This window comes from Cricetulus griseus, chromosome X, assembly GCF_003668045.3.
Source record: "Cricetulus griseus strain 17A/GY chromosome X, alternate assembly CriGri-PICRH-1.0, whole genome shotgun sequence".
In the NCBI taxonomy this organism is placed as follows: Eukaryota; Metazoa; Chordata; class Mammalia; order Rodentia; family Cricetidae; genus Cricetulus; species Cricetulus griseus.
This window is the reverse complement of record NC_048604.1, coordinates 2001450-2019749: the sequence shown is the minus strand read 5'-3', so window position 1 is coordinate 2019749 and position 18300 is coordinate 2001450. Positions and strand designations below refer to the sequence as shown.

The 18300-nt window shown below is 48.6% G+C and overlaps 1 protein-coding gene across 2 annotated transcripts; it reads left to right on the top strand.

Annotated features, from left to right (window-relative positions):
- The first annotated feature begins 25 nt into the window (after positions 1–25).
- Abcd1 (ATP binding cassette subfamily D member 1) lies at positions 26–17963 on the top strand. 2 transcript variants are annotated; one of them, XM_027432379.2, is made up of 10 exons: positions 26–1575; positions 5108–5288; positions 9625–9767; positions 9851–10019; positions 11102–11196; positions 13903–14048; positions 14415–14560; positions 16229–16313; positions 16531–16656; positions 16741–17963. In XM_027432379.2, the coding sequence occupies exons 1-10, from the start codon at positions 676–678 to the stop codon at positions 16958–16960; spliced, it is 2211 nt and encodes a 736-aa protein (XP_027288180.1). In that variant the 5' UTR covers positions 26–675; the 3' UTR covers positions 16961–17963. The 2 variants fall into 2 exon arrangements, with proteins under 2 accessions (XP_027288180.1, XP_027288181.1); XM_027432380.2 differs by having other exon boundaries at positions 29–978.
- Positions 17964–18300: the final 337 nt, after the last annotated feature.

Here is an 18300-nt window from a genome sequence, read left to right as displayed (position 1 = left end):
AGGTCTTCAGAGGAAGTGGTGGCTGGCGGCGAAGGCTGGCTGCCGCGCCTCTGACACTTCAGACACCCAGGGGTGGAGTTCGGAGGAGCATAGGCGGGAAGGTTAGGGCCGCTTCTCTAGCCTGGGCGGTCATCCCTCGTCTCTGTGGTCAGAGACGGGGTGGGGCCCAGCCGTAGGGCGAGAACGGGGTGGGCGCCCCTTGCCCGAGCTCCGCCTCCTGCCCCAACTCCACCCCGCTTTCCCTCTGGATAGGGGTGGGTGGGTGGAGATTCTGGGCCCTGGCGAAGTCACAGAAGCTTCAGCCGAGCTGCCAAGCAGAGGAACACGCCTGGTGCCTCGGGGAGGGGCGTCACAAGAGGGAGGAGGAGCAGTAAGAAGAGGTGGAAAGGAAGAGGCAGCCTCTTTGCTTAAGACCTCTAGAGGCTCTGACCTCAGGGGCTAAGGGAATATCTGGAGAGGGAAGCCAGTTTCGTCCACCTGGGCTTGCCTGAAGCAGGCCACAACCCTGGTGGATCCTAAGCCAACCGATTCACGGGCCCCAGCAACACCCTAGGGGCCTAAAGCAACAGTCTCAGGGACCACTTCAAGGTTTCCAGTTGTCTAGACAACGAGCCCTGCAACTGCAGCCTCTGGCAGTAGTCCCAGCCCCTCAGCCTGCCCACCAGTCCAGGTGACATGCCGGTGCTCTCCACTCCACGGTCCTCGAGGGTAACCACACTGAAGCGCACAGCTGTGGTCCTGGCACTCACGGCCTATGGAGTCCACAAAATCTACCCTCTAGTACGGCAGTGTCTGACTCCTGCCAGAGGCCCTCAGGTGCCAGCTGGGGAGCCTACGCAAGAGACTTCTGGGGTCACAGCAGCCAAGGCTGGCATGAATCGGGTGTTCCTGCAGCGGCTCCTGGTGCTCCTGAGGCTGCTGTTCCCCCGAATCTTGTGCCGGGAAACAGGGCTGCTGGCCCTGCATTCTGCTGCCCTGGTAAGCCGAACTTTCCTGTCTGTGTATGTGGCCCGCCTGGATGGCAGACTGGCCCGCTGCATTGTACGTAAGGATCCACGGGCCTTTAGCTGGCAACTGCTTCAGTGGCTCCTCATTGCCCTTCCTGCCACTTTCATCAACAGTGCCATCCGCTACCTAGAGGGCCAGCTGGCTCTGTCTTTCCGAAGCCGTCTAGTTGCTCATGCCTACAGCCTCTACTTCTCCCAGCAGACTTACTACCGAGTAAGCAACATGGATGGCCGGCTCCGAAACCCTGACCAGTCTCTGACCGAGGATGTGGTAGCCTTTGCTGCCTCTGTAGCTCACCTCTATTCCAACCTGACCAAGCCACTCCTGGATGTGGCTGTGACCTCCTATACTCTCCTTCGAGCTGCCCGCTCCAGAGGAGCTGGCACAGCCTGGCCCTCAGCCATCGCTGGCCTGGTGGTGTTCCTAACAGCCAACGTGCTACGAGCCTTCTCTCCCAAGTTTGGGGAGCTGGTGGCAGAGGAGGCACGGCGGAAGGGGGAACTGCGCTACATGCACTCTCGTGTGGTGGCCAACTCAGAGGAAATTGCCTTCTACGGGGGCCATGAGGTGGGGCAGGTTGAAATGCTGCTTATATAGGAGAGGAGGTGGCTGGGAGACCCATGGCAGCCAGCTATAAGGAGATGGGAAAGCCTAAGGCCTACTCAGGCTGATGTTAAAGTTGTGAATAGGCACTGGGACAAACTTGGGGGTAGACCTTGGATGGCTATAATGTAAAGGTGCAGAAATGGAGAAATGGCACCACTGGGTGGGAACTTCCCGGTGCTGGCTGCCTGCAACCCCCAGGCCACTTCTGCTTCCTTCCTTGGTGAAATTGTCTTGGACTTGGCGCTTTGGATTCTAGTGGTTTCTGATGCTACTGGTCCAGCTCACTCTAGTTTTTCAGTCATCCATTCCTGTAACCAACTGGGGGGGAGGATTAGACACCTACCACCTGAAGCAGGGATGGTAGGACACAGCCTGCCACCTAACCTCCCACATCTCTGGGCCCTTTGAAGGCCAGCGTCCCCCAGAGCTGGTTGGCTGCACTGTCCTGTATTATGGGCATGACTCAGCCCAAGCAGAGGTTAACAAGCAAAACTCAGCACAGCAGCTGCAGTGGTGCTGGGGCTCAGGGTCAAGGCTGTCAGAGCCCCAGGCATGCCTGGCTAGTGAGTGACAGGCTTGGCAGGCAACCTGCCTAGCTGCCTCGGTGTCTCCCAGGGATAGGGATGCCTGGCCCCAGCCTCTGCCATAGTGCTCAGCCTGACAAGCCCCCCCCCCACATTGTAACCGCCCTTCTGCCCAGATCCCAGCCACTCTGTGAGGTGGGCTGGGGCCCTGAGAGCCCTCAGACAGTGGGAAAGGGTACTTCAGGCCACTGCAAGCTTTGTTCTGTGGCAGCCCCTCCCCTTCCTTATCCCTGTGGTTGCAGCTGCCTCAGGCCTTATTCTGGCAACTAGTTTCGGTTCCCCTAGTGTTGGGGCAGGGGCGGGACACAAAAGCACCCATTTCAAGATGGTCTCTGTGTGCTTCCTGGGTCAGGTAGCCACTAACCCCAGGACCTTGTCTCATTGGCTGCATGCATATCATATAGAGAATCAAGCTTGTCCTTGACCCTCAGAAAGGATTTGTCTCTACATTCTACAAAGAGAGGTATCTCTGGTCCAGGTCAGGTTCCAGATTAGGAGAAAAAGTGCCTCACCCTCACTATATAACCCTTTCCCACTCTCTTCTGAATACTATGCTGCAGGGCCTTGGCAAGTAGCTGGGGCCTTGGGTGAGGCACTTGGCACAAAACCCATATCTACACCATCAGCCTTAGTTGTCACTACTACTAGCTCAAGACATGAACCTAGATTACCAGGGTGCTGAAAGGTGGTTTACTCACTTCAGGAATGAGAGGTTGGGTTTGAGGAAAGTTGGGTTATATGAGCAGGCATAGGCAGAGGGTACAAAAGAAAGAGTATGGTATTTAGAAAGACTTCCTGTGGGCTAACTTCAGGAAGTAGCACATTCAACAATAGAGTTCACTTGCTGGGACTCAGGGAACTTGTGTACACCTTTGTTCTGCTTGTCTAAGCTGTATGAAGTGATGGGTCACCATGGGTATGTTAATTGCATATGTCCAACTCTATTCCCACTGACTGATGAACTGTGGACATGAGCCTAGACTCAAGTCAACAGTTTATGACAGAAGGGAACTAACTGGCTGGCAGGCAGGCAGGCAAACAGCAGGGTATTATTCTTGCTAGAATTTCAGACAGTGCATATGCATGTGTACACACACATGTATACAACCTCCTGCTTGAAAGAACAAAGTAAGTTTTAAATCAGCTTCATTTGTAAGAATTTGGTTATCATGCTGAGGCATGAAGATGACTGTGAGTTCATGGGCTATATAGTGAATCTCAAAAATAACAAAAAAAAAGCGAGGCATGGTAGTGCATACCTATAATCGCAGCACTTGGGAAGCAGAGATGGGAAAATCGTCATAAATTTGAGGTTGGCCCTGGTCTGCACTAAAGAATTCCACACCAGCCAGGACTATATAATGAGACCCTGTCACAAAAAATTAAAAAAAAAACCTGAAGTCTCGTTCTCTATGGCTAGAAATATAGCTCAGTGGTAGAGTGCTCATCTAGCATGCTCAAGGCCTAGAATGCCCAAGAACCTAAATTCTACCTCAAAACAGAATGAACATCTGGTTCTCTTAACAGCCCAGCCCATTCAGTCCACATTCCTGCACTGTTTGCTACCTCTGAGCATTATGGGCTTGGGCAGGTAACTTTGTTTATCTCTGTTTCTGTGTCCTACAATAGACTTGAGAATATACACAATGAAGTATGTGGCAGTAAAATGGAGAAAGAAATAAAAACACTTGACAATCAGTGCCATACTGGGCATGGGAGTGGGAGGCAGAGCAATCACAGTCACCTTGCCATGAATACTTCCCAATACTTCTGGACTCCTCCATGAAACCTGTCTGACTACAGCTGCCACCAGACTTTAGAGCATATTCACCTTGTTTTGGTGGGAAAATTCTGTGTACTTGTCTCACATAAAAGAGTCCTGGAAAAAAGAGTCCTGGAAAAGTAGCAGGAAATGGAGCCTAAGTAAAATGAGACTATTGACTGAGTTTTACAAAACCAAGAATTTTATTGCCCAGTGGTGATGGCACATGACTCTCTTTAATCCCAACACTCGGGAGGCAGAGGCAGGTGGATCTCTGAGTTTGAGGCCAGTCTGGTCTACAGAGTGAGTTCTAGGACAGCCAGAACTGTTACACAGACAAAGCCTATAGGGATTCAGGCATTATTCTGGTCTGCCCCTGTCACCTGGCAGAATGCACTCAGGCAGTACCCTGGTCAGCCCAGGGTTCCATGACTACTAGTCTCCACACAGGGGCAAAGGACCCCTTTAAAAGACCCACTTATGATCTCTTTCCCGCTGTTCCCCTGGGGCAGACAGGGCTTTTCCTGTCTCCCTCTTCTCTTCTGTCCGCTCTCTGTCTCTGTGTGTCTTTACCTCTGTTCTTTTTCCTTCCCCCTCCCTCCCTTTCTAATAAAACTTCTCACTAAGCGCTGTCTGCCTGGCACGTTTGTCCCCTGCCTCGGTTAACCTCGCCTGCCATGGAATCTGCCAAGGTTCCCCATGGTTTATCATAACAAAACCTGTCTTAAAAAAAACAACAACAAAAGAGAACTTGATGTTTAGTTCAAGGTAGAAAACCTATTGCTCATGATTTCTGGAGTTGGGAGGCACTAGGAGAGAGCCCAAAGAAAAGGGGTCAGCAGAAGATGAAAGGCAACTGCTGTCAGGAGCCTGACAGAAACTGCCCAGGCAGGGTACAGAGAGGGGAGTGGTGAATGTCCCAACCACAGCAGTAATTCAAAGAGAGAATAAGAGCTGTCCCATAACATCAGGCAGTCCCTTACTGTCAGCCCTATTTGAGACTTGGCCCTACCACAAATATAGTCCCCAAGCCCTTGGCCTGTGGTTATCAAACAACATAGCATGTATGTGGACCATACTTAGAGATTCTCACCATCACCCCCCAAAGAGTTGTCACAAGACTTTTTGCTATCTATTACCCTTGCAGGTGGAGCTGGCACTACTACGGCAGTCCTATCAAGACCTGGCTTCACAGATCAACCTTATTCTGCTGGAACGCCTATGGTATGTCATGCTGGAACAGTTCCTCATGAAATATGTGTGGAGTGCATCTGGCCTGCTCATGGTAGCTGTCCCTATCATCACAGCAACTGGCTATGCAGAATCAGGTAAGAGCCAAGGATCCAGGGGCTAGGGCCCAGAGCTCAGCCAGCCCACTTTCCCCTTCTACATGGGTACACTAAGGCCTACTAGCCTTGAGATTATCAGAAGTCAGGCATTTTTCAGAGCTCTTACCTGCCATGTATACATTTCGTGGCCCTTGGTGCCAAGAATCCTAGCACAGGACCACAATTTAGGAGCTCCACATACCACTTTTCCACATGTGTGTACCCTTTACCCACTGTCCTTAGCCCAGTTTTAATTGGAGATAAGCACAGGAAGTAGCTTGGGTAAGCCCCTTCATGACCCAACCTTGGTTTCTTCCAACAAATGTCCTTACAAATTGCAAGGGTCAAGGCCTTTGAAAGCAGTAGGAAGCCTGCCTGCCCTACCTGTCACTTTGGTGGTGGTCAGGTTGTCTTTATTTCTGTTTGTTTCTCTACTGGTTTGCAGTTTGTTTATTCAACTTTTAGTGATTTCCCTTGAAAAGGTGAACATGCATTATTTTTTTTAAAGGATTGGAGCTTCTTAAAAATTTTATTTTTATGTCCATTGACATTTTTGCCTGCATGTAAGTCTATGCAAGGGTGCCCAAGCAGTTGTGAGCTACCATGTGGGTGCTAGGAATTGAACCCTCGTCCTCTGGAAGAGCAGCCAGTATGCTTAACCACTGAGCCATCTCTCCAACTCCATGAACATACATTCTTTTTTTTTCTGGTTTTTCGAGACAGGGTTTCTCTGTAGCTTTGGAGGCTGTCCTGGAACTAGCTCTTGTAGACCAGGCTAGTCTTGAACTCACAGAGACCCACCTGCCTCTGCCTCCCGAGCGCTGAGATTAAAGGCGTGCACCACCAATGCCTGGCTGAACATACATTCTTGAAAGCTCCCTTAGGTTAATCAATAGTTCCCAACCTCCTAAGCGTTAAAATAGTTTACCTGGAGAAGCAACCCCCATGACACCTGTCATTACAGCCCAGCCTGAAGTTTAGTTTTGTGTTGGGTTTTCTGTTTGCTTTGGGGTTTTTCCCCTTTGGTTTATAGAGACAGGGTTTCTCTGTGTAACAACAGCTCTGGCCTTCGTGGAACTTGCTTTGTAGACCAGGCTGGCCTCGAACTCACAGAGATCTGCCTGCCTCTGTCTCCCAGGTGCTGGTATTAAAGGCATGGGCCACCACTGCCTGATGTGTTTTGAGTTTTGAGAGAAGGCCCCTTATAGCTCAGACTAACCTTGAACTCAGTATATAACTGAGTATGACTGAATTGTTGATCCTCCTGCTGATTTCCGGAGTGCTGGGGATTACTGGTGAGTGCCAGCACACCTGACTATCATGTGCTTTCATTCTCTATTATGACTTTGTGTGATGTGTGTAAACATGGATACTGATTCCTTTGCTCAGCATTCCCTTCCTTCAGTTATCCTTCCTGATAGATGCTTTCGGAAGTTCACTCTTTTTATACTTTGTTTTCATTCGAAATGGAGTCTCTCTTTGTAGCCCAGACTACCCTTGAACTCGACACTCTCCTGCCTTAGCCTCCCCAGTGCTGGGATTATACTGTGCCTGGATAAAAGGTTCTTTCAGTAAGGGTATCATGGCCCCCGTGTGTCTTGGCTCAGGGAGTATTCCTCTATGTGCAATGGGCTCCCAAAGTCCACACCTATGCTAGGGATAAGTACTGAATTACTACAGGAGGTCAGGTAGATTTCCAAGGCCTCCTCACTGACACCCACAGTCATGGGGTCTGGATCAGCCCTATGCTGGTTTCCCAGCTATCAGTCTGGGGACCAAGAGCTCCCCGATGTTCAGGTCAGCTGTTTCTGTGGGTTTCACCAGCCTGGTCTGGACCCCTTTGCTCATCACTCGTCCTTCTCAGCATCTGGATTTCAGTTCAGTTCAGTGATTAGTTGTGGGTGTCTGCTTCTACTTCCACCAGCTGCTGGATGAAGTCTATAGGATGGCATATAAGTCAGTCATCAATCTCATTATCAGGGGAGGGCATTTAAGGTAGCCTGTCCTCTGTTGCTTAGATTGTTAGTTGGTGTCATCTTTGTAGCTCTCCAGACATTTCCCTAGTGCCTGATTTCTTTGTAAACCTAAAATGTTTCCCTCTATTATGGTATCTCCTTTCTTGTTATCTTCTATTCTTCCCCCGACTCAACCTTTCTGCTCCCTCATGTCCTCTGCATCCCTCCTCTTCTCCCCTTCTCATTCTCCTAGCTCCCTCCCCCCTCTTCCCATGCTCCCAATTTGCTCAGGGGATCTTGACCCTTTCCCCTTCTCCAGGGGACCATGTATGTCTCTCTTAGGGTCCTCCTTGTTTACTACCTTCTCTGGCAGTGTGGATTGTAGGCTGGTAATCCTTTACTCTATGTCTAAAATCCACATCTGAGTGAGTACATACCATGTTTGTATTTTTGTGACTGGGTTACCTCACTCAGAATGATTTCTTCTAGTTCCATCCATTTTCCTGCAAATTTCAAGATTCCATTGCTTTTTTTTCTGCTGAGTAGTACTCCATTGTGTAAATGAACCACATTTTCTCTATCCATTCTACAGTTGAGGGGCATATAGGCTGCTTCCAGGTTCTGGCTATTACAAATAGTGCTGCTATGAACATGGTTGAACAGATGTCCTTGTTGTATGAATGTGCATTTTTTGGGTATATGCCTAGGAGTGGAATTGCTGGATGTAGGGAGACACTGTAACCACGCCTCCTAAGGGCTGGCCACAGGTGTGCTTAACCACGCCTGTCAGGGTGTGGTCAACGGGTGCTCAGGATTGCTAGTTTTTGTTTTGTTTTGTTTGTTATTTAATTTTGTTATCTTTAGACAGGGTCTTACCATGTAGCTTTGGCTGGTCTGGAGATTGCTTTGTCGACCAGGATGGCCTCAAAACCACAGAAATCCACCTGTCTCTATCTCCCAAGTACTGAAATTAAAGGTGTGTGCCAACATACCCAGCCTGCATTTTTTTTTTTTTTTTTTTAGTCAGGGATCCCATGTAGCTAAGACTGATGTGGAATTCACTATATAGTCAAGGAGGGCCTTGAACCTCTGATCCTCATCTTCAACTTCCCAAGTGCTAGGATTTCAAGAGTGTACCTTATACCAAGGTACAAAAAATATTTGATTCATATGGAATTATTTTGTATAGGGTGAGAGATAGGGAGCTAGTTTTGTTCTTCTACAAGATATACTTCACCAACATAAAAAAAAAAACAAAAAAGAACAACAATTAAATAAAAAACAAAAAGAAAAAGGTAAAAAAAGAAAAGTAAAAAAAAAGATATACTTCAATGTGTTCATCCATTCATTATTTACCAAACGAGCCGATTGTATCCACCTTTTGGCTATTATGAATAGCACTAGTGTGAACATTCCATAAAGATTCTGTGTGAGCTCATGTTTTTGTTTCTCCTGGCTATATATAGCTAAGAGAGGAATTCCTAGGTCCTTTGGTAATTCACTGTTTAACTTTGTAAGGAGCAGCCAAGTGCTTTTCCATTTTATCTTCTCCCAGCAATGGATGGGGGTCCCACTTCTCACCTGACCAATGTCTGCTCTTCCCTCCCTTTGGTCTAGCTTCCCTGGTCAGGGTGACATATTTACTTATTATAGTAGTAGGATAAGGAAGTACACATGTTACTACACACATGTAGAGGTCAGAAGACAACTTATGGAAATTCTCAATTTCCACCATACAGATCCTGGTGATCAACTCACCTTACCAGTCCACCTGATTGCTCCATTGCTCTTTATATATCTTTACATTTTTTTGAGAAAATGTTTCACACTATAGCTTATGTTGGCCCTGAACTTGTGACTTGTGGCAGTTCTCTTCCTTCAGCCTTCAGAGTACCAAGGTTATAGGTATGAGCTATCACACCTGGCCCATATATATATATATAATCTTATTTGGATCATTTGCTTGCTTTGTGAACTCAGGATCCTCCTGCCTCCATGACTCAAATGCTAGGTTGCTCTGTGCTAATAAAAGTTTTAGAGGACTATACCTTTACTAGCCATGTGGTTTAAAAGTATTCTTTCCCAGTTTGTACTTTGCTGATGATGTCCCTAGGTACTCAAAAGTAGTTATTTTGAAGTTCACGTTGCTCTGTTTTTCTTTAATTTTTTGTGTTTCTAGTCTCATAGCTAAGAAATTAAATCCAAGAACAAGTTTTACCCATTTTTCCTGAGTCAATTTTCATTTATACTGTGAAGTGGTGGACATATATATGTGCTTTTGTGCATCTGTCTGTCATAACATGGTATGCACAATGCTCATCTTTTCCATGGTGGCTCTGTGACTTTCCACTGTCCCTCCTATCTCCAACCTTGGCTTGTAGATTCAGAAACCATGAAGAAGGCAGCCTTGGAAATGAAGGAAGAGGAGCTGGTTAGTGAGCGCACAGAAGCCTTCACCATTGCCCGAAACCTCCTCACAGCTGCTGCAGATGCCACTGAGAGGATCATGTCATCCTACAAGGAGGTAAACCCCAGTTCAGTTCCCACCCTGCCTGCTCTCCCATTCTCAAACTAGTCAGGGTTGAGACCATGTCACCCTCCTTATAGGTGACAGAGCTGGCTGGTTACACAGCCAGGGTGTACGAGATGTTCCAGGTATTTGAAGATGTCCAGCACTGTCATTTTAAGAGGACCGGGGATCTAGAGGAGGCTCAGGCTAAGCCTGGGGCCATGGTACAGTCTGGTATCCATGTAGAGGGGCCCCTGAAGATCCAAGGTAAGGTACCCTCTGTGCAGAGTGCTTCTTCTGCCTTCCTACCCACTGCCTTGTCCTTTCACATTACCACCCCAACACTCAAGGACCCTGTATACCCTATGTCATCCACTCAGCACTCATTGTCAGAAAGGTCATTGAAAACTAGGTCACTTGGGAGGGGGCTGGCCTAACAGCCTGCATTCTCCAAACACTGGCTACTGGTTCAGCTGCTGACACACCCTTCCAAGTGTGTTGGTCTGGGTTATCCGTTAAGACAGGGGGTTCTGGACTCTCAGTGCTGGGTATCACACACCCACACAAGGCAAATAGATAAATCATGGCACTGAGGGATGGGGGTGTAGTTAAGTATTAGAGTGCTTGCCTAACATGTATGAGACCTTGGGTTCATTTCCCAACACTGCAATAAAAACAAAATGTTTGCATGGCTAGAGATATAGCTCAGTTAGTGTTTGCCTAGCATATACAAGGCTCTTGATTCTATCCCTACCTCCACATAAAGCAGACATGGTGATGTCAAGGTCAGTATTCCATCTAAAATTAAATAAATGAATAAGTAAATAAATAACACATTTACATTCAAAAGTGATGGCTAATGCCTGTAATCCCAGCACTTGCAAGGCTGAGGCAGGATTGCTGTATATTCAAGACCAGTAGAGGCTATAGTATAAGACCCTATTTCAAAAAGAAACAAAAGAAAAAAGAAATCAAGGCAGAGCACAAGCACAAAAGAAAGTCCAGCCCACTGCCAGTTCACAGGAGTCAGAGTACTGCAGCAGAGGAGCCCAGGCATTGAAGCTGATTTTACAGTGTTGCCAAGAGGAGTTGTCACAGGGCTAGTGTACCCACCCAATGCCTTGGGTTCCAGAGGACCAAAAGGTGGCATTCTACTTGACTCTGGGGTTATCAACTTGTTGGAAGACCACTGTTTTTCCATGGGGCCCTGGACCACACCATACTATTTGAGAACACAGGGCCTGCTATTAAGGTAGGTTATACCTGTGCCAAGGGAGTAGGGGTGAGCAGCAAGGCACAGGAAAGCAGAAAATGCTGTGCTCCTATTGTTCTATGCCTTCTCTCTACAGGCCAAGTGGTAGATGTGGAACAAGGAATCATCTGTGAGAACATCCCCATCATCACACCCACAGGAGAGGTCGTAGTGGCCAGCCTCAACATCAGGGTAGGTCAAATGGAGGAGCATGCTCAACCTGAAATGATAATCAGTCTGGGCCAAGTAGCTGGGGACAGGGTACACTTCCCAGGTTATCTGGCCACCTGCATCTGTGAACCCTAGCCCTTTGCACCTCACTTAGCTGTGTTAGCAATGACATTGTCACCAGGTCTGCGTGGAAGATAGGCCAAGGTCAAGCTGAGATTCCAACGTGTCTCTGACCATGAGTTCTGAAGCAATATTGTGAGTGCTGATAAAATAGACTAACAATTTACAGAGTTGTCCAAGGGTTACCAAAGTGCTCTGGTTTGACCATTTGTTCATCCCACCAGGCTTCCACAAACTCTAGGCTATTGGAAACCAAAGATAAATCAAAGAGTGGGGTGCCCTCAAAAATTACCCACTGCTTGATGTGGTAGTGTACACCTTTAATTCCAGAACTCAGAAGGCAGAGGTGGGCAGATCTCTGAGTTTGAGGCCAGCTTGGTCTGAATAGTGAGTTCCAGGACAGCCAGAGCTACAAGGGAAACCCTGTCTCAAAAAAAACAAAACAAAAACCTAAATATAAAAGTCTCTAGTTAGACTCTGATGGAGAGTACAATAAGGGCCACAAAAGATTGATCGTCATTTGATGAGAAGAAGCCCAAGTGAAGCTTTTCCTCAAAACATAGGAGGTAGATAGGTGAACACAACTGGAGTTAGGGGCTGAGGGACAAAGGGGCCTGGGTCTGCCATGTCTCCACAAGGGAAGAAGCTAGAAAGATGCAAGAGGAAGTGGAGTACCAGCCTCCTGCCTTCACTGAGGGGTTGGCTGAGCCTGGAGAGGAGGAAGGGCAAAGATCCTAGAAAGCCAGTTGAGGCAGTGTACAGAACATGCCTCCTCCCTAAACAGCATAACATAATGGTGTGGTCCCTGATGGACCCAAGGTAGTTAGTTTCTGGCTTGCCCAAACATAAAAAGACACTGCAGCCTGGGTGAGCAGATTGCACCTGGGTGGAGAGCAAGGCTGCCAAAGAATCAGATGGAAGAGTAGGGCTGGGGCTCTGAGGTCGCCTGAAACCCTCTTGCCACTCCTATCCTCCAGAACCAACTATCCTGTGCTGGTGAATGTCCTGGGACTGCCCTAAACAAGCCCTCTAGCCTAGGCAGCATTATCGCCAGAAATGGGCCCCTTCCATATTCTGGAGGCCAGAAGTCTAGCTTCAAGGGGTAAGACAGGTGGTGGTGGCGCACACCTTTAATCCCAGCACTCGGGAGGCAGAGGCAGGCATATCTCTGTGAGTTCAAGGCCAGCCTACAGAGCTAGTTCCAGGACAGCCAGAGCTGTTACACAGAGAAACCCTGCCGAGAGAGAGAGACAGAGAGACAGAGACAGACAGACAGACAGACAGACAGACAGACAGACAGACAGACAGAGACAGAAAGAGAAAGAGAGACAGAGAGAGAGAAGAAAAGGAAAATAATCAAGGAGTAAGATAGGTTCCTTCTTAGGGAGAATGTGCACCCTAGGCCTTGTCTGACTTCTGGTTCACTGACAGTCCTTAGTGTTCCTGGGTTTCTGCTGTGTCACCCTACTCTTGTCTGTATCCTCACACACATACACACCCCTCTATGTGTGTCTATTTAAATCTTGCCTCTTTGTAAGGACTCTTAGCCATGTTGGATTTAGCCCACTCCCCTCCAGTATGCCTTAATGTTCTTTTAGCTAATTTCATTTGCAGTGGCAGGGCCCACTCTGACACAGTAGGACATAGGACTTGAGATAAATTCAGGGTGCGCAGGTCAACCTATCCCATTGCTCAAGGTAAATCAAAGGACATAACCTGTTTCCTCCTGGGAGCTCTATGCAGCAACACCCTTATCACTTACAGATAAGGAAACATCTACACTGAAAGAAGGAAGGGACTGAGAATGGTAATGCTGAGGATGGCCATGTCATGTCTGCTGCAGGGTGCTATGCCTCTTTTGTGACCCAGTCTCTCTGACTAGCTAGCAGTAGCACTAAATGGACTAACCCCTCCTTCCTGCCACTAGTGCCTAAAAGCCAATGAGGTCCCTGTGTTCTGCTTGTACTATCCAGGCATGTTATGGCCTTAGGGAACAGAACCAAATCTTGTCCATTCCCCTATATCGTATACCTGGCATTCAATTGAGGCTCTGTATACTGAACCCCATCCCTGTGGCTTTGTAGTCACTTGCCAAGAGATCAAGAACTGATTTGGTCGTATACACTTAAAATCCCAGTCCTTGGATTCTAAGGCAGGAAGGACTGAGTTCCATACCAGCCTAGGCAACATAACAAGACCCTTACCATCTATCAGCCTTGTATATAGGAAGCTAGCTTGCTTGCTTTTCTTCCTTCCTCCCTTCCTATCTTACTCCCTTCCTTCCTTCTTTTCTTTTTTGAGATAGGATCTCATGTAGCTCAAGTTAGGTTTCAACTTACTGTGTAGCCAAGGATTTAAGTTGAATTGAACTTGAACTTCTGATCTTCTGTTTCTACCTCTCAAGTGCTGGCATTATAAGCATACATGGTTTATATGGTACTGATCATTGAACCCATGGTCTGTGTGTGCTCAGCAAGCACCCTACCAACTGAGCTACATCCCCATCTCAGATGTAGAAAGCTTTATGAGACTGGGAAAGAGGCCAGTGATTCAGGGTGTGGGGAAAGAGACTGAAGCTCTGGATGCCATGTCCTGATTCTTCCACAGGTGGAAGAAGGCATGCACCTGCTCATCACAGGCCCCAATGGCTGTGGCAAGAGTTCACTGTTCCGAATCCTGGGTGGACTGTGGCCCACATACAGTGGTGTACTCTATAAACCCCCACCCCAGCGCATGTTCTATATCCCTCAGAGGTGAGTAAACCCATTCCCTGTGTCTTCCCCACCTTTTCCCATCTGTGCAGCGGGACAGTCCACCTGTCGGGAGAGGATGCCAAGATATTGACACCAGAATCCAATAGTCAGCACAAAGTAGTGCTGTCCAATTCAGATCAGGAGGATGGTTCTTAACACTCATGCTCACAAATGGGGATGGCACACATACTTGTGTCCTTGCACATATGTGAGTATATGGACATGTTAACTGGTGGAGTGCCTGGGTGTGGTATGTCAACAGTTGAAAAGCTTTGTGACCAGGGCCACTCAGGAACCTACTAAGGCACAGAGCACTTCTGGGAAACAGGGTTACCTTTCCCCAGTGGACATGCATCTTTCCCACAGGCCCTACATGTCCGTGGGCTCCTTGCGTGACCAAGTGATCTATCCTGATTCTGCGGAGGATATGAGGAGGAAGGGCTGTTCGGAACAGCAGCTGGAAGCCATCCTGGGCATCGTGCATCTCCGCCACATCCTGCAACGGGAGGGAGGTAGGGGCAGGGCATGGGGTTACACACCAGTCACCCTTTGTCCTGAGACTTTAATGGGGAACCTGTTACCAACCTACCTCTGGCCTCTTCTCCTAATCCCAGGGGACAAGAGTTACCTCAGTATTCAGGGGTTCGAAGTACTTGCCAGGGAGGAAGGGTAAACAGGTTCATTGAGTGCCAGGAAGAGGGACTTGTACCAGAAAATTTGCCTCATTGACTACCTAGGAGACCCTATGTCAACTATTGCAACCTCTTAGGATTGAATTCAACCATTCTAGTCCTCATAGTAGCTCAAATCATTTATGGATTTATCCCACTGTGTTGTGATTCCCAGAAGAAACAGGCCTCAGTTTGACGGGCAGAAATGTTCACTACAGGCTCTGGGTATACAGAGTCTTATACCAAATTATGATGCTGTGCATGGCTTCCATTTCTAAAGTCATATTATTACCAATATGACTGCTGTTGCCATCACATACAGTCCCAGGATGTAAGATGGAGGAAGTGGTAAAGGACAAAGACAAAGGATACTTGCCTTCTGTCTTTCCAGGAAGGATCTATGGGTACTACATGTTTGACAGTGACTAAAATTAGCAGCATGGTTACCCTTCACCAGAGGGCAAGCTAAAATGTTTCACATGCCCTAAAGAAAGTTCTGGTCAAGTAGAAACATAGAATGGATGGATTATATGAGAGGAAATGCTACTTCTGCCTCACAGTCCTGACAAATCACCCTCCTCGCATGTTCATTCAGTCCTCTATGCCAGCATAGTGGCACCAGGCCATGAGATGTGGCCCAGTTCCTCTGGTGAGGAGCCTCTGTTCTGGGAAGAACACTCTAACCATCTCTTGGGCTCTTGGCCTTCAACATCTGCTGCCTGCTGAGGGCAGTGTTGGCAGGTTCTTTATTGGCAACACACTAGGTATCCTGGAGCTGCCATGACTAAGTGCCACAGACTCACAGGCTTCAACAGAGAACATTGTTTTCTAGCATTCTGGAGACAAATTTGAGTGTGTCAAAGTTAGCTCCTTCAGAGACTATGAGGAAGGACACACCAAGGGACTCTACTCAGCAGATAGCCAGCCAACTTCTCACTGTGTGTCTTCACATCATCTTTCCTCTGTACATGTCTCTGTTTAAATGTCCATTTTCTTTTTTAAGATTTATCTGTTTATTTATTTATACAGTGTTATGTCTGCATGTGTGCCTGCAGGCCAGAGGGCACCAGATCTCATTATAGGTGCTTGTGAGCCACCATGTAGTTGCTGGGAATTGAACTCGGGGTTGCCTAGAAGAGCAGCCAGTGCTCTTAACCACTGAGCCATCTCTCCAGCCCTAAATATAAAGGCACTAGTCACACTGGATTAGGGTTCATCTCTTGACTTCAACCTGGAAGTCAAGCACATTTGGAAAGACCCTTTCTCTAAATCCTGCTGGGGGTAGGACTGCAACACATCTTATGTCGTAGGGGAGACCGTTCTTGTTCCAAGTCTTTCAGTTATTAGTGTTACAGTCAGATGAGGACACAGAGCAGAAGTCTGCAGCTGGACAAGTTCAGCCAGGGTCAAATATGCTGTGGCTTCCGTCAGCCTCACTTAACCCTGGTCCTACCCTGACTTCTACTGGGTACCTGTTAAATTGAGCTGAGCCCCTCACTTCCTGCCCAGGTTGGGAGGCTGTGTGTGACTGGAAGGATGTCCTGTCTGGAGGTGAGAAGCAGAGGATTGGCATGGCCCGAATGTTCTACCACAGGTGAGCACTGCAGTGTCCTTCAAGGACATTGAGTGATTTGAAACCAACAAGAAAGGAAAATGGGTGCCCCCAGTACAAGGAAGACAGCTACATGAGGGAGCCTCGCCCCTCCTCCCAGTACAGCAGGGCCATGGTTCAAAAGTGGTTGGCCATGGGCTGGAAATGGGACAGTGGTGGGGAATCCACAGCTTTCCTCATCACCCACTCCCACCCTAAGGCCAAAGTACGCCCTCCTGGATGAGTGCACCAGTGCTGTGAGCATTGATGTGGAAGGCAAGATCTTCCAAGCAGCCAAAGATGCTGGTATCGCACTACTATCCATCACCCATCGGCCCTCCCTATGGTAGGTGTTCTTGGAGTTAGGGGTGGGGCTGCTACCTGAGGTGGGAAAGCACTTATGACAGCCTTCCATCTCTCTCCTGTTCAGGAAGTACCACACACATTTGCTGCAGTTTGATGGGGAGGGAGGCTGGAAGTTTGAGAAGCTGGACTCTGCAGTCCGCCTAAGCCTGACCGAGGAGAAGCAGCGCCTGGAACAGCAGCTGGCAGGCATCCCCAAGATGCAGGGGCGCCTTCAGGAACTCTGCCAGATCCTTGGCGAGACTGCAGCCCCAGTTCAGCCCCTGGTCCCAGGTGTCCCCACTTGACTGGGGACCTTGTCCCCAGCCCCCACCCTTCTTTATACTCTCAGATCACATGAAGGAAGCTGCAGCCCCCACCCTTCCCTTACTGTCCTGCATGCCTCCCCCTCCCAAGCCTCCTAGCCAATTGCCTGCTTTACCTGAAGCCCCCACTCTCAAGAGCAACTGGATATGAATGGGAACACTCTGCTTCTTCCTGCTCCCATCCCACCGTTACCCTGAGGTCTGCTCCATGAACTGTGCCCTTATAGGGCAATGTGTCCTTTACTTTTCTCTGGGGAGGGGTGGAGGGTTTGGAAGGCCCCAGTTCTAACCCTACAGCAGTATGGCTGAGCCATGAAAAGTAAGCAGGAGCTGCCCACCCCCTTACTGCCAGCAGCCAGAATGTGTGGCAAAGCCTGATGGTTGTGGGTTACATCCCTCCTGAAACCCAAGTTCTTGTTCCTTTGATCCATCCCTTTGTTGCCATCCTCTAGGGTAGCCAGCCAATGCCCCTGTCCCACAGGACACACCCCCATGGAAACAGCCAAATGGGGCATAGGATCAAACAGGGCCCAAAGCATTCCCTTCCCCGTGGTAACTCCCAGAATGGCACGGTGTTACTCCTGAGCCATGAGAAGAATGTAGCCCTGGCCTTCTCATTCCTTTACCTTCTACAACCTAATTTATTGGACTCCCAGTTTATAGCGGTCTGAATTGCCAACGTGAGCGCCCTGCCAGCACAGGAGGTGACTGGGTGGTCCCTTCTGTCTGTTCAGTTTCTGGTGCCAAACCTGGCCCCTCACCAGCCTGCACTGCCAGTTGCCACTGTGGGGTGCCCTCTGCCAGCTAGGCAGGAGTGAGGGCACAATGTTCCCAGCTCAGTGCCAAAGAGGGGTCATAGAAGGTGCTGTGTCTGCTAAGCCAGCCCTCATCAAGAGGGAGACCCTCCACTGCCACCGTGTGCCTTTCCTGGGCCCTCAGCCCTCTGGCTGGGTGCCCCCCTCAGTAAAAACCTCTGGAAAGTACAGTCTTGCCTCCTGGACTTGGTGTCTGGTGGAAGTTCTGGGAAGTAAACCAGGCATGGTGGCACACATCTTTAATCCCAGCATTTGGGAGGCAGAGACAGGCAGATCTCTGTGAGTTCAAGGCTAGCCTGGTCTACAGAGTAAGTTCCAGGACATCCAGGGCTACACCGAGAAACCCTGTCTCAACCCCCCCCCCCAAGAAAAAAGTTCTGGGGAGAGGTCAGAATGTTGGCTGGAGAAAAAGAGGACACCTGATCCAAACATGGGCCCCAGTAAGAAACTGGTAAGTTGCTAACCCCATGGAACACAAAGACAAGACTTAAGTGCTGAAAGCTGATT

Bases quoted from the DNA above. Each gene is read 5' to 3' on its own strand.
- Abcd1 (XM_027432379.2), top strand. From the start codon at position 676: ATGCCGGTGCTCTCCACTCCACGGTCCTCGAGGGTAACCACACTGAAG. The intron at 14,561-16,228 runs GTAGGGGCAGGG...CTTCCTGCCCAG, and splicing joins CATCCTGCAACGGGAGGGAG to GTTGGGAGGCTGTGTGTGAC. The intron at 16,314-16,530 runs GTGAGCACTGCA...TCCCACCCTAAG, and splicing joins GCCCGAATGTTCTACCACAG to GCCAAAGTACGCCCTCCTGG.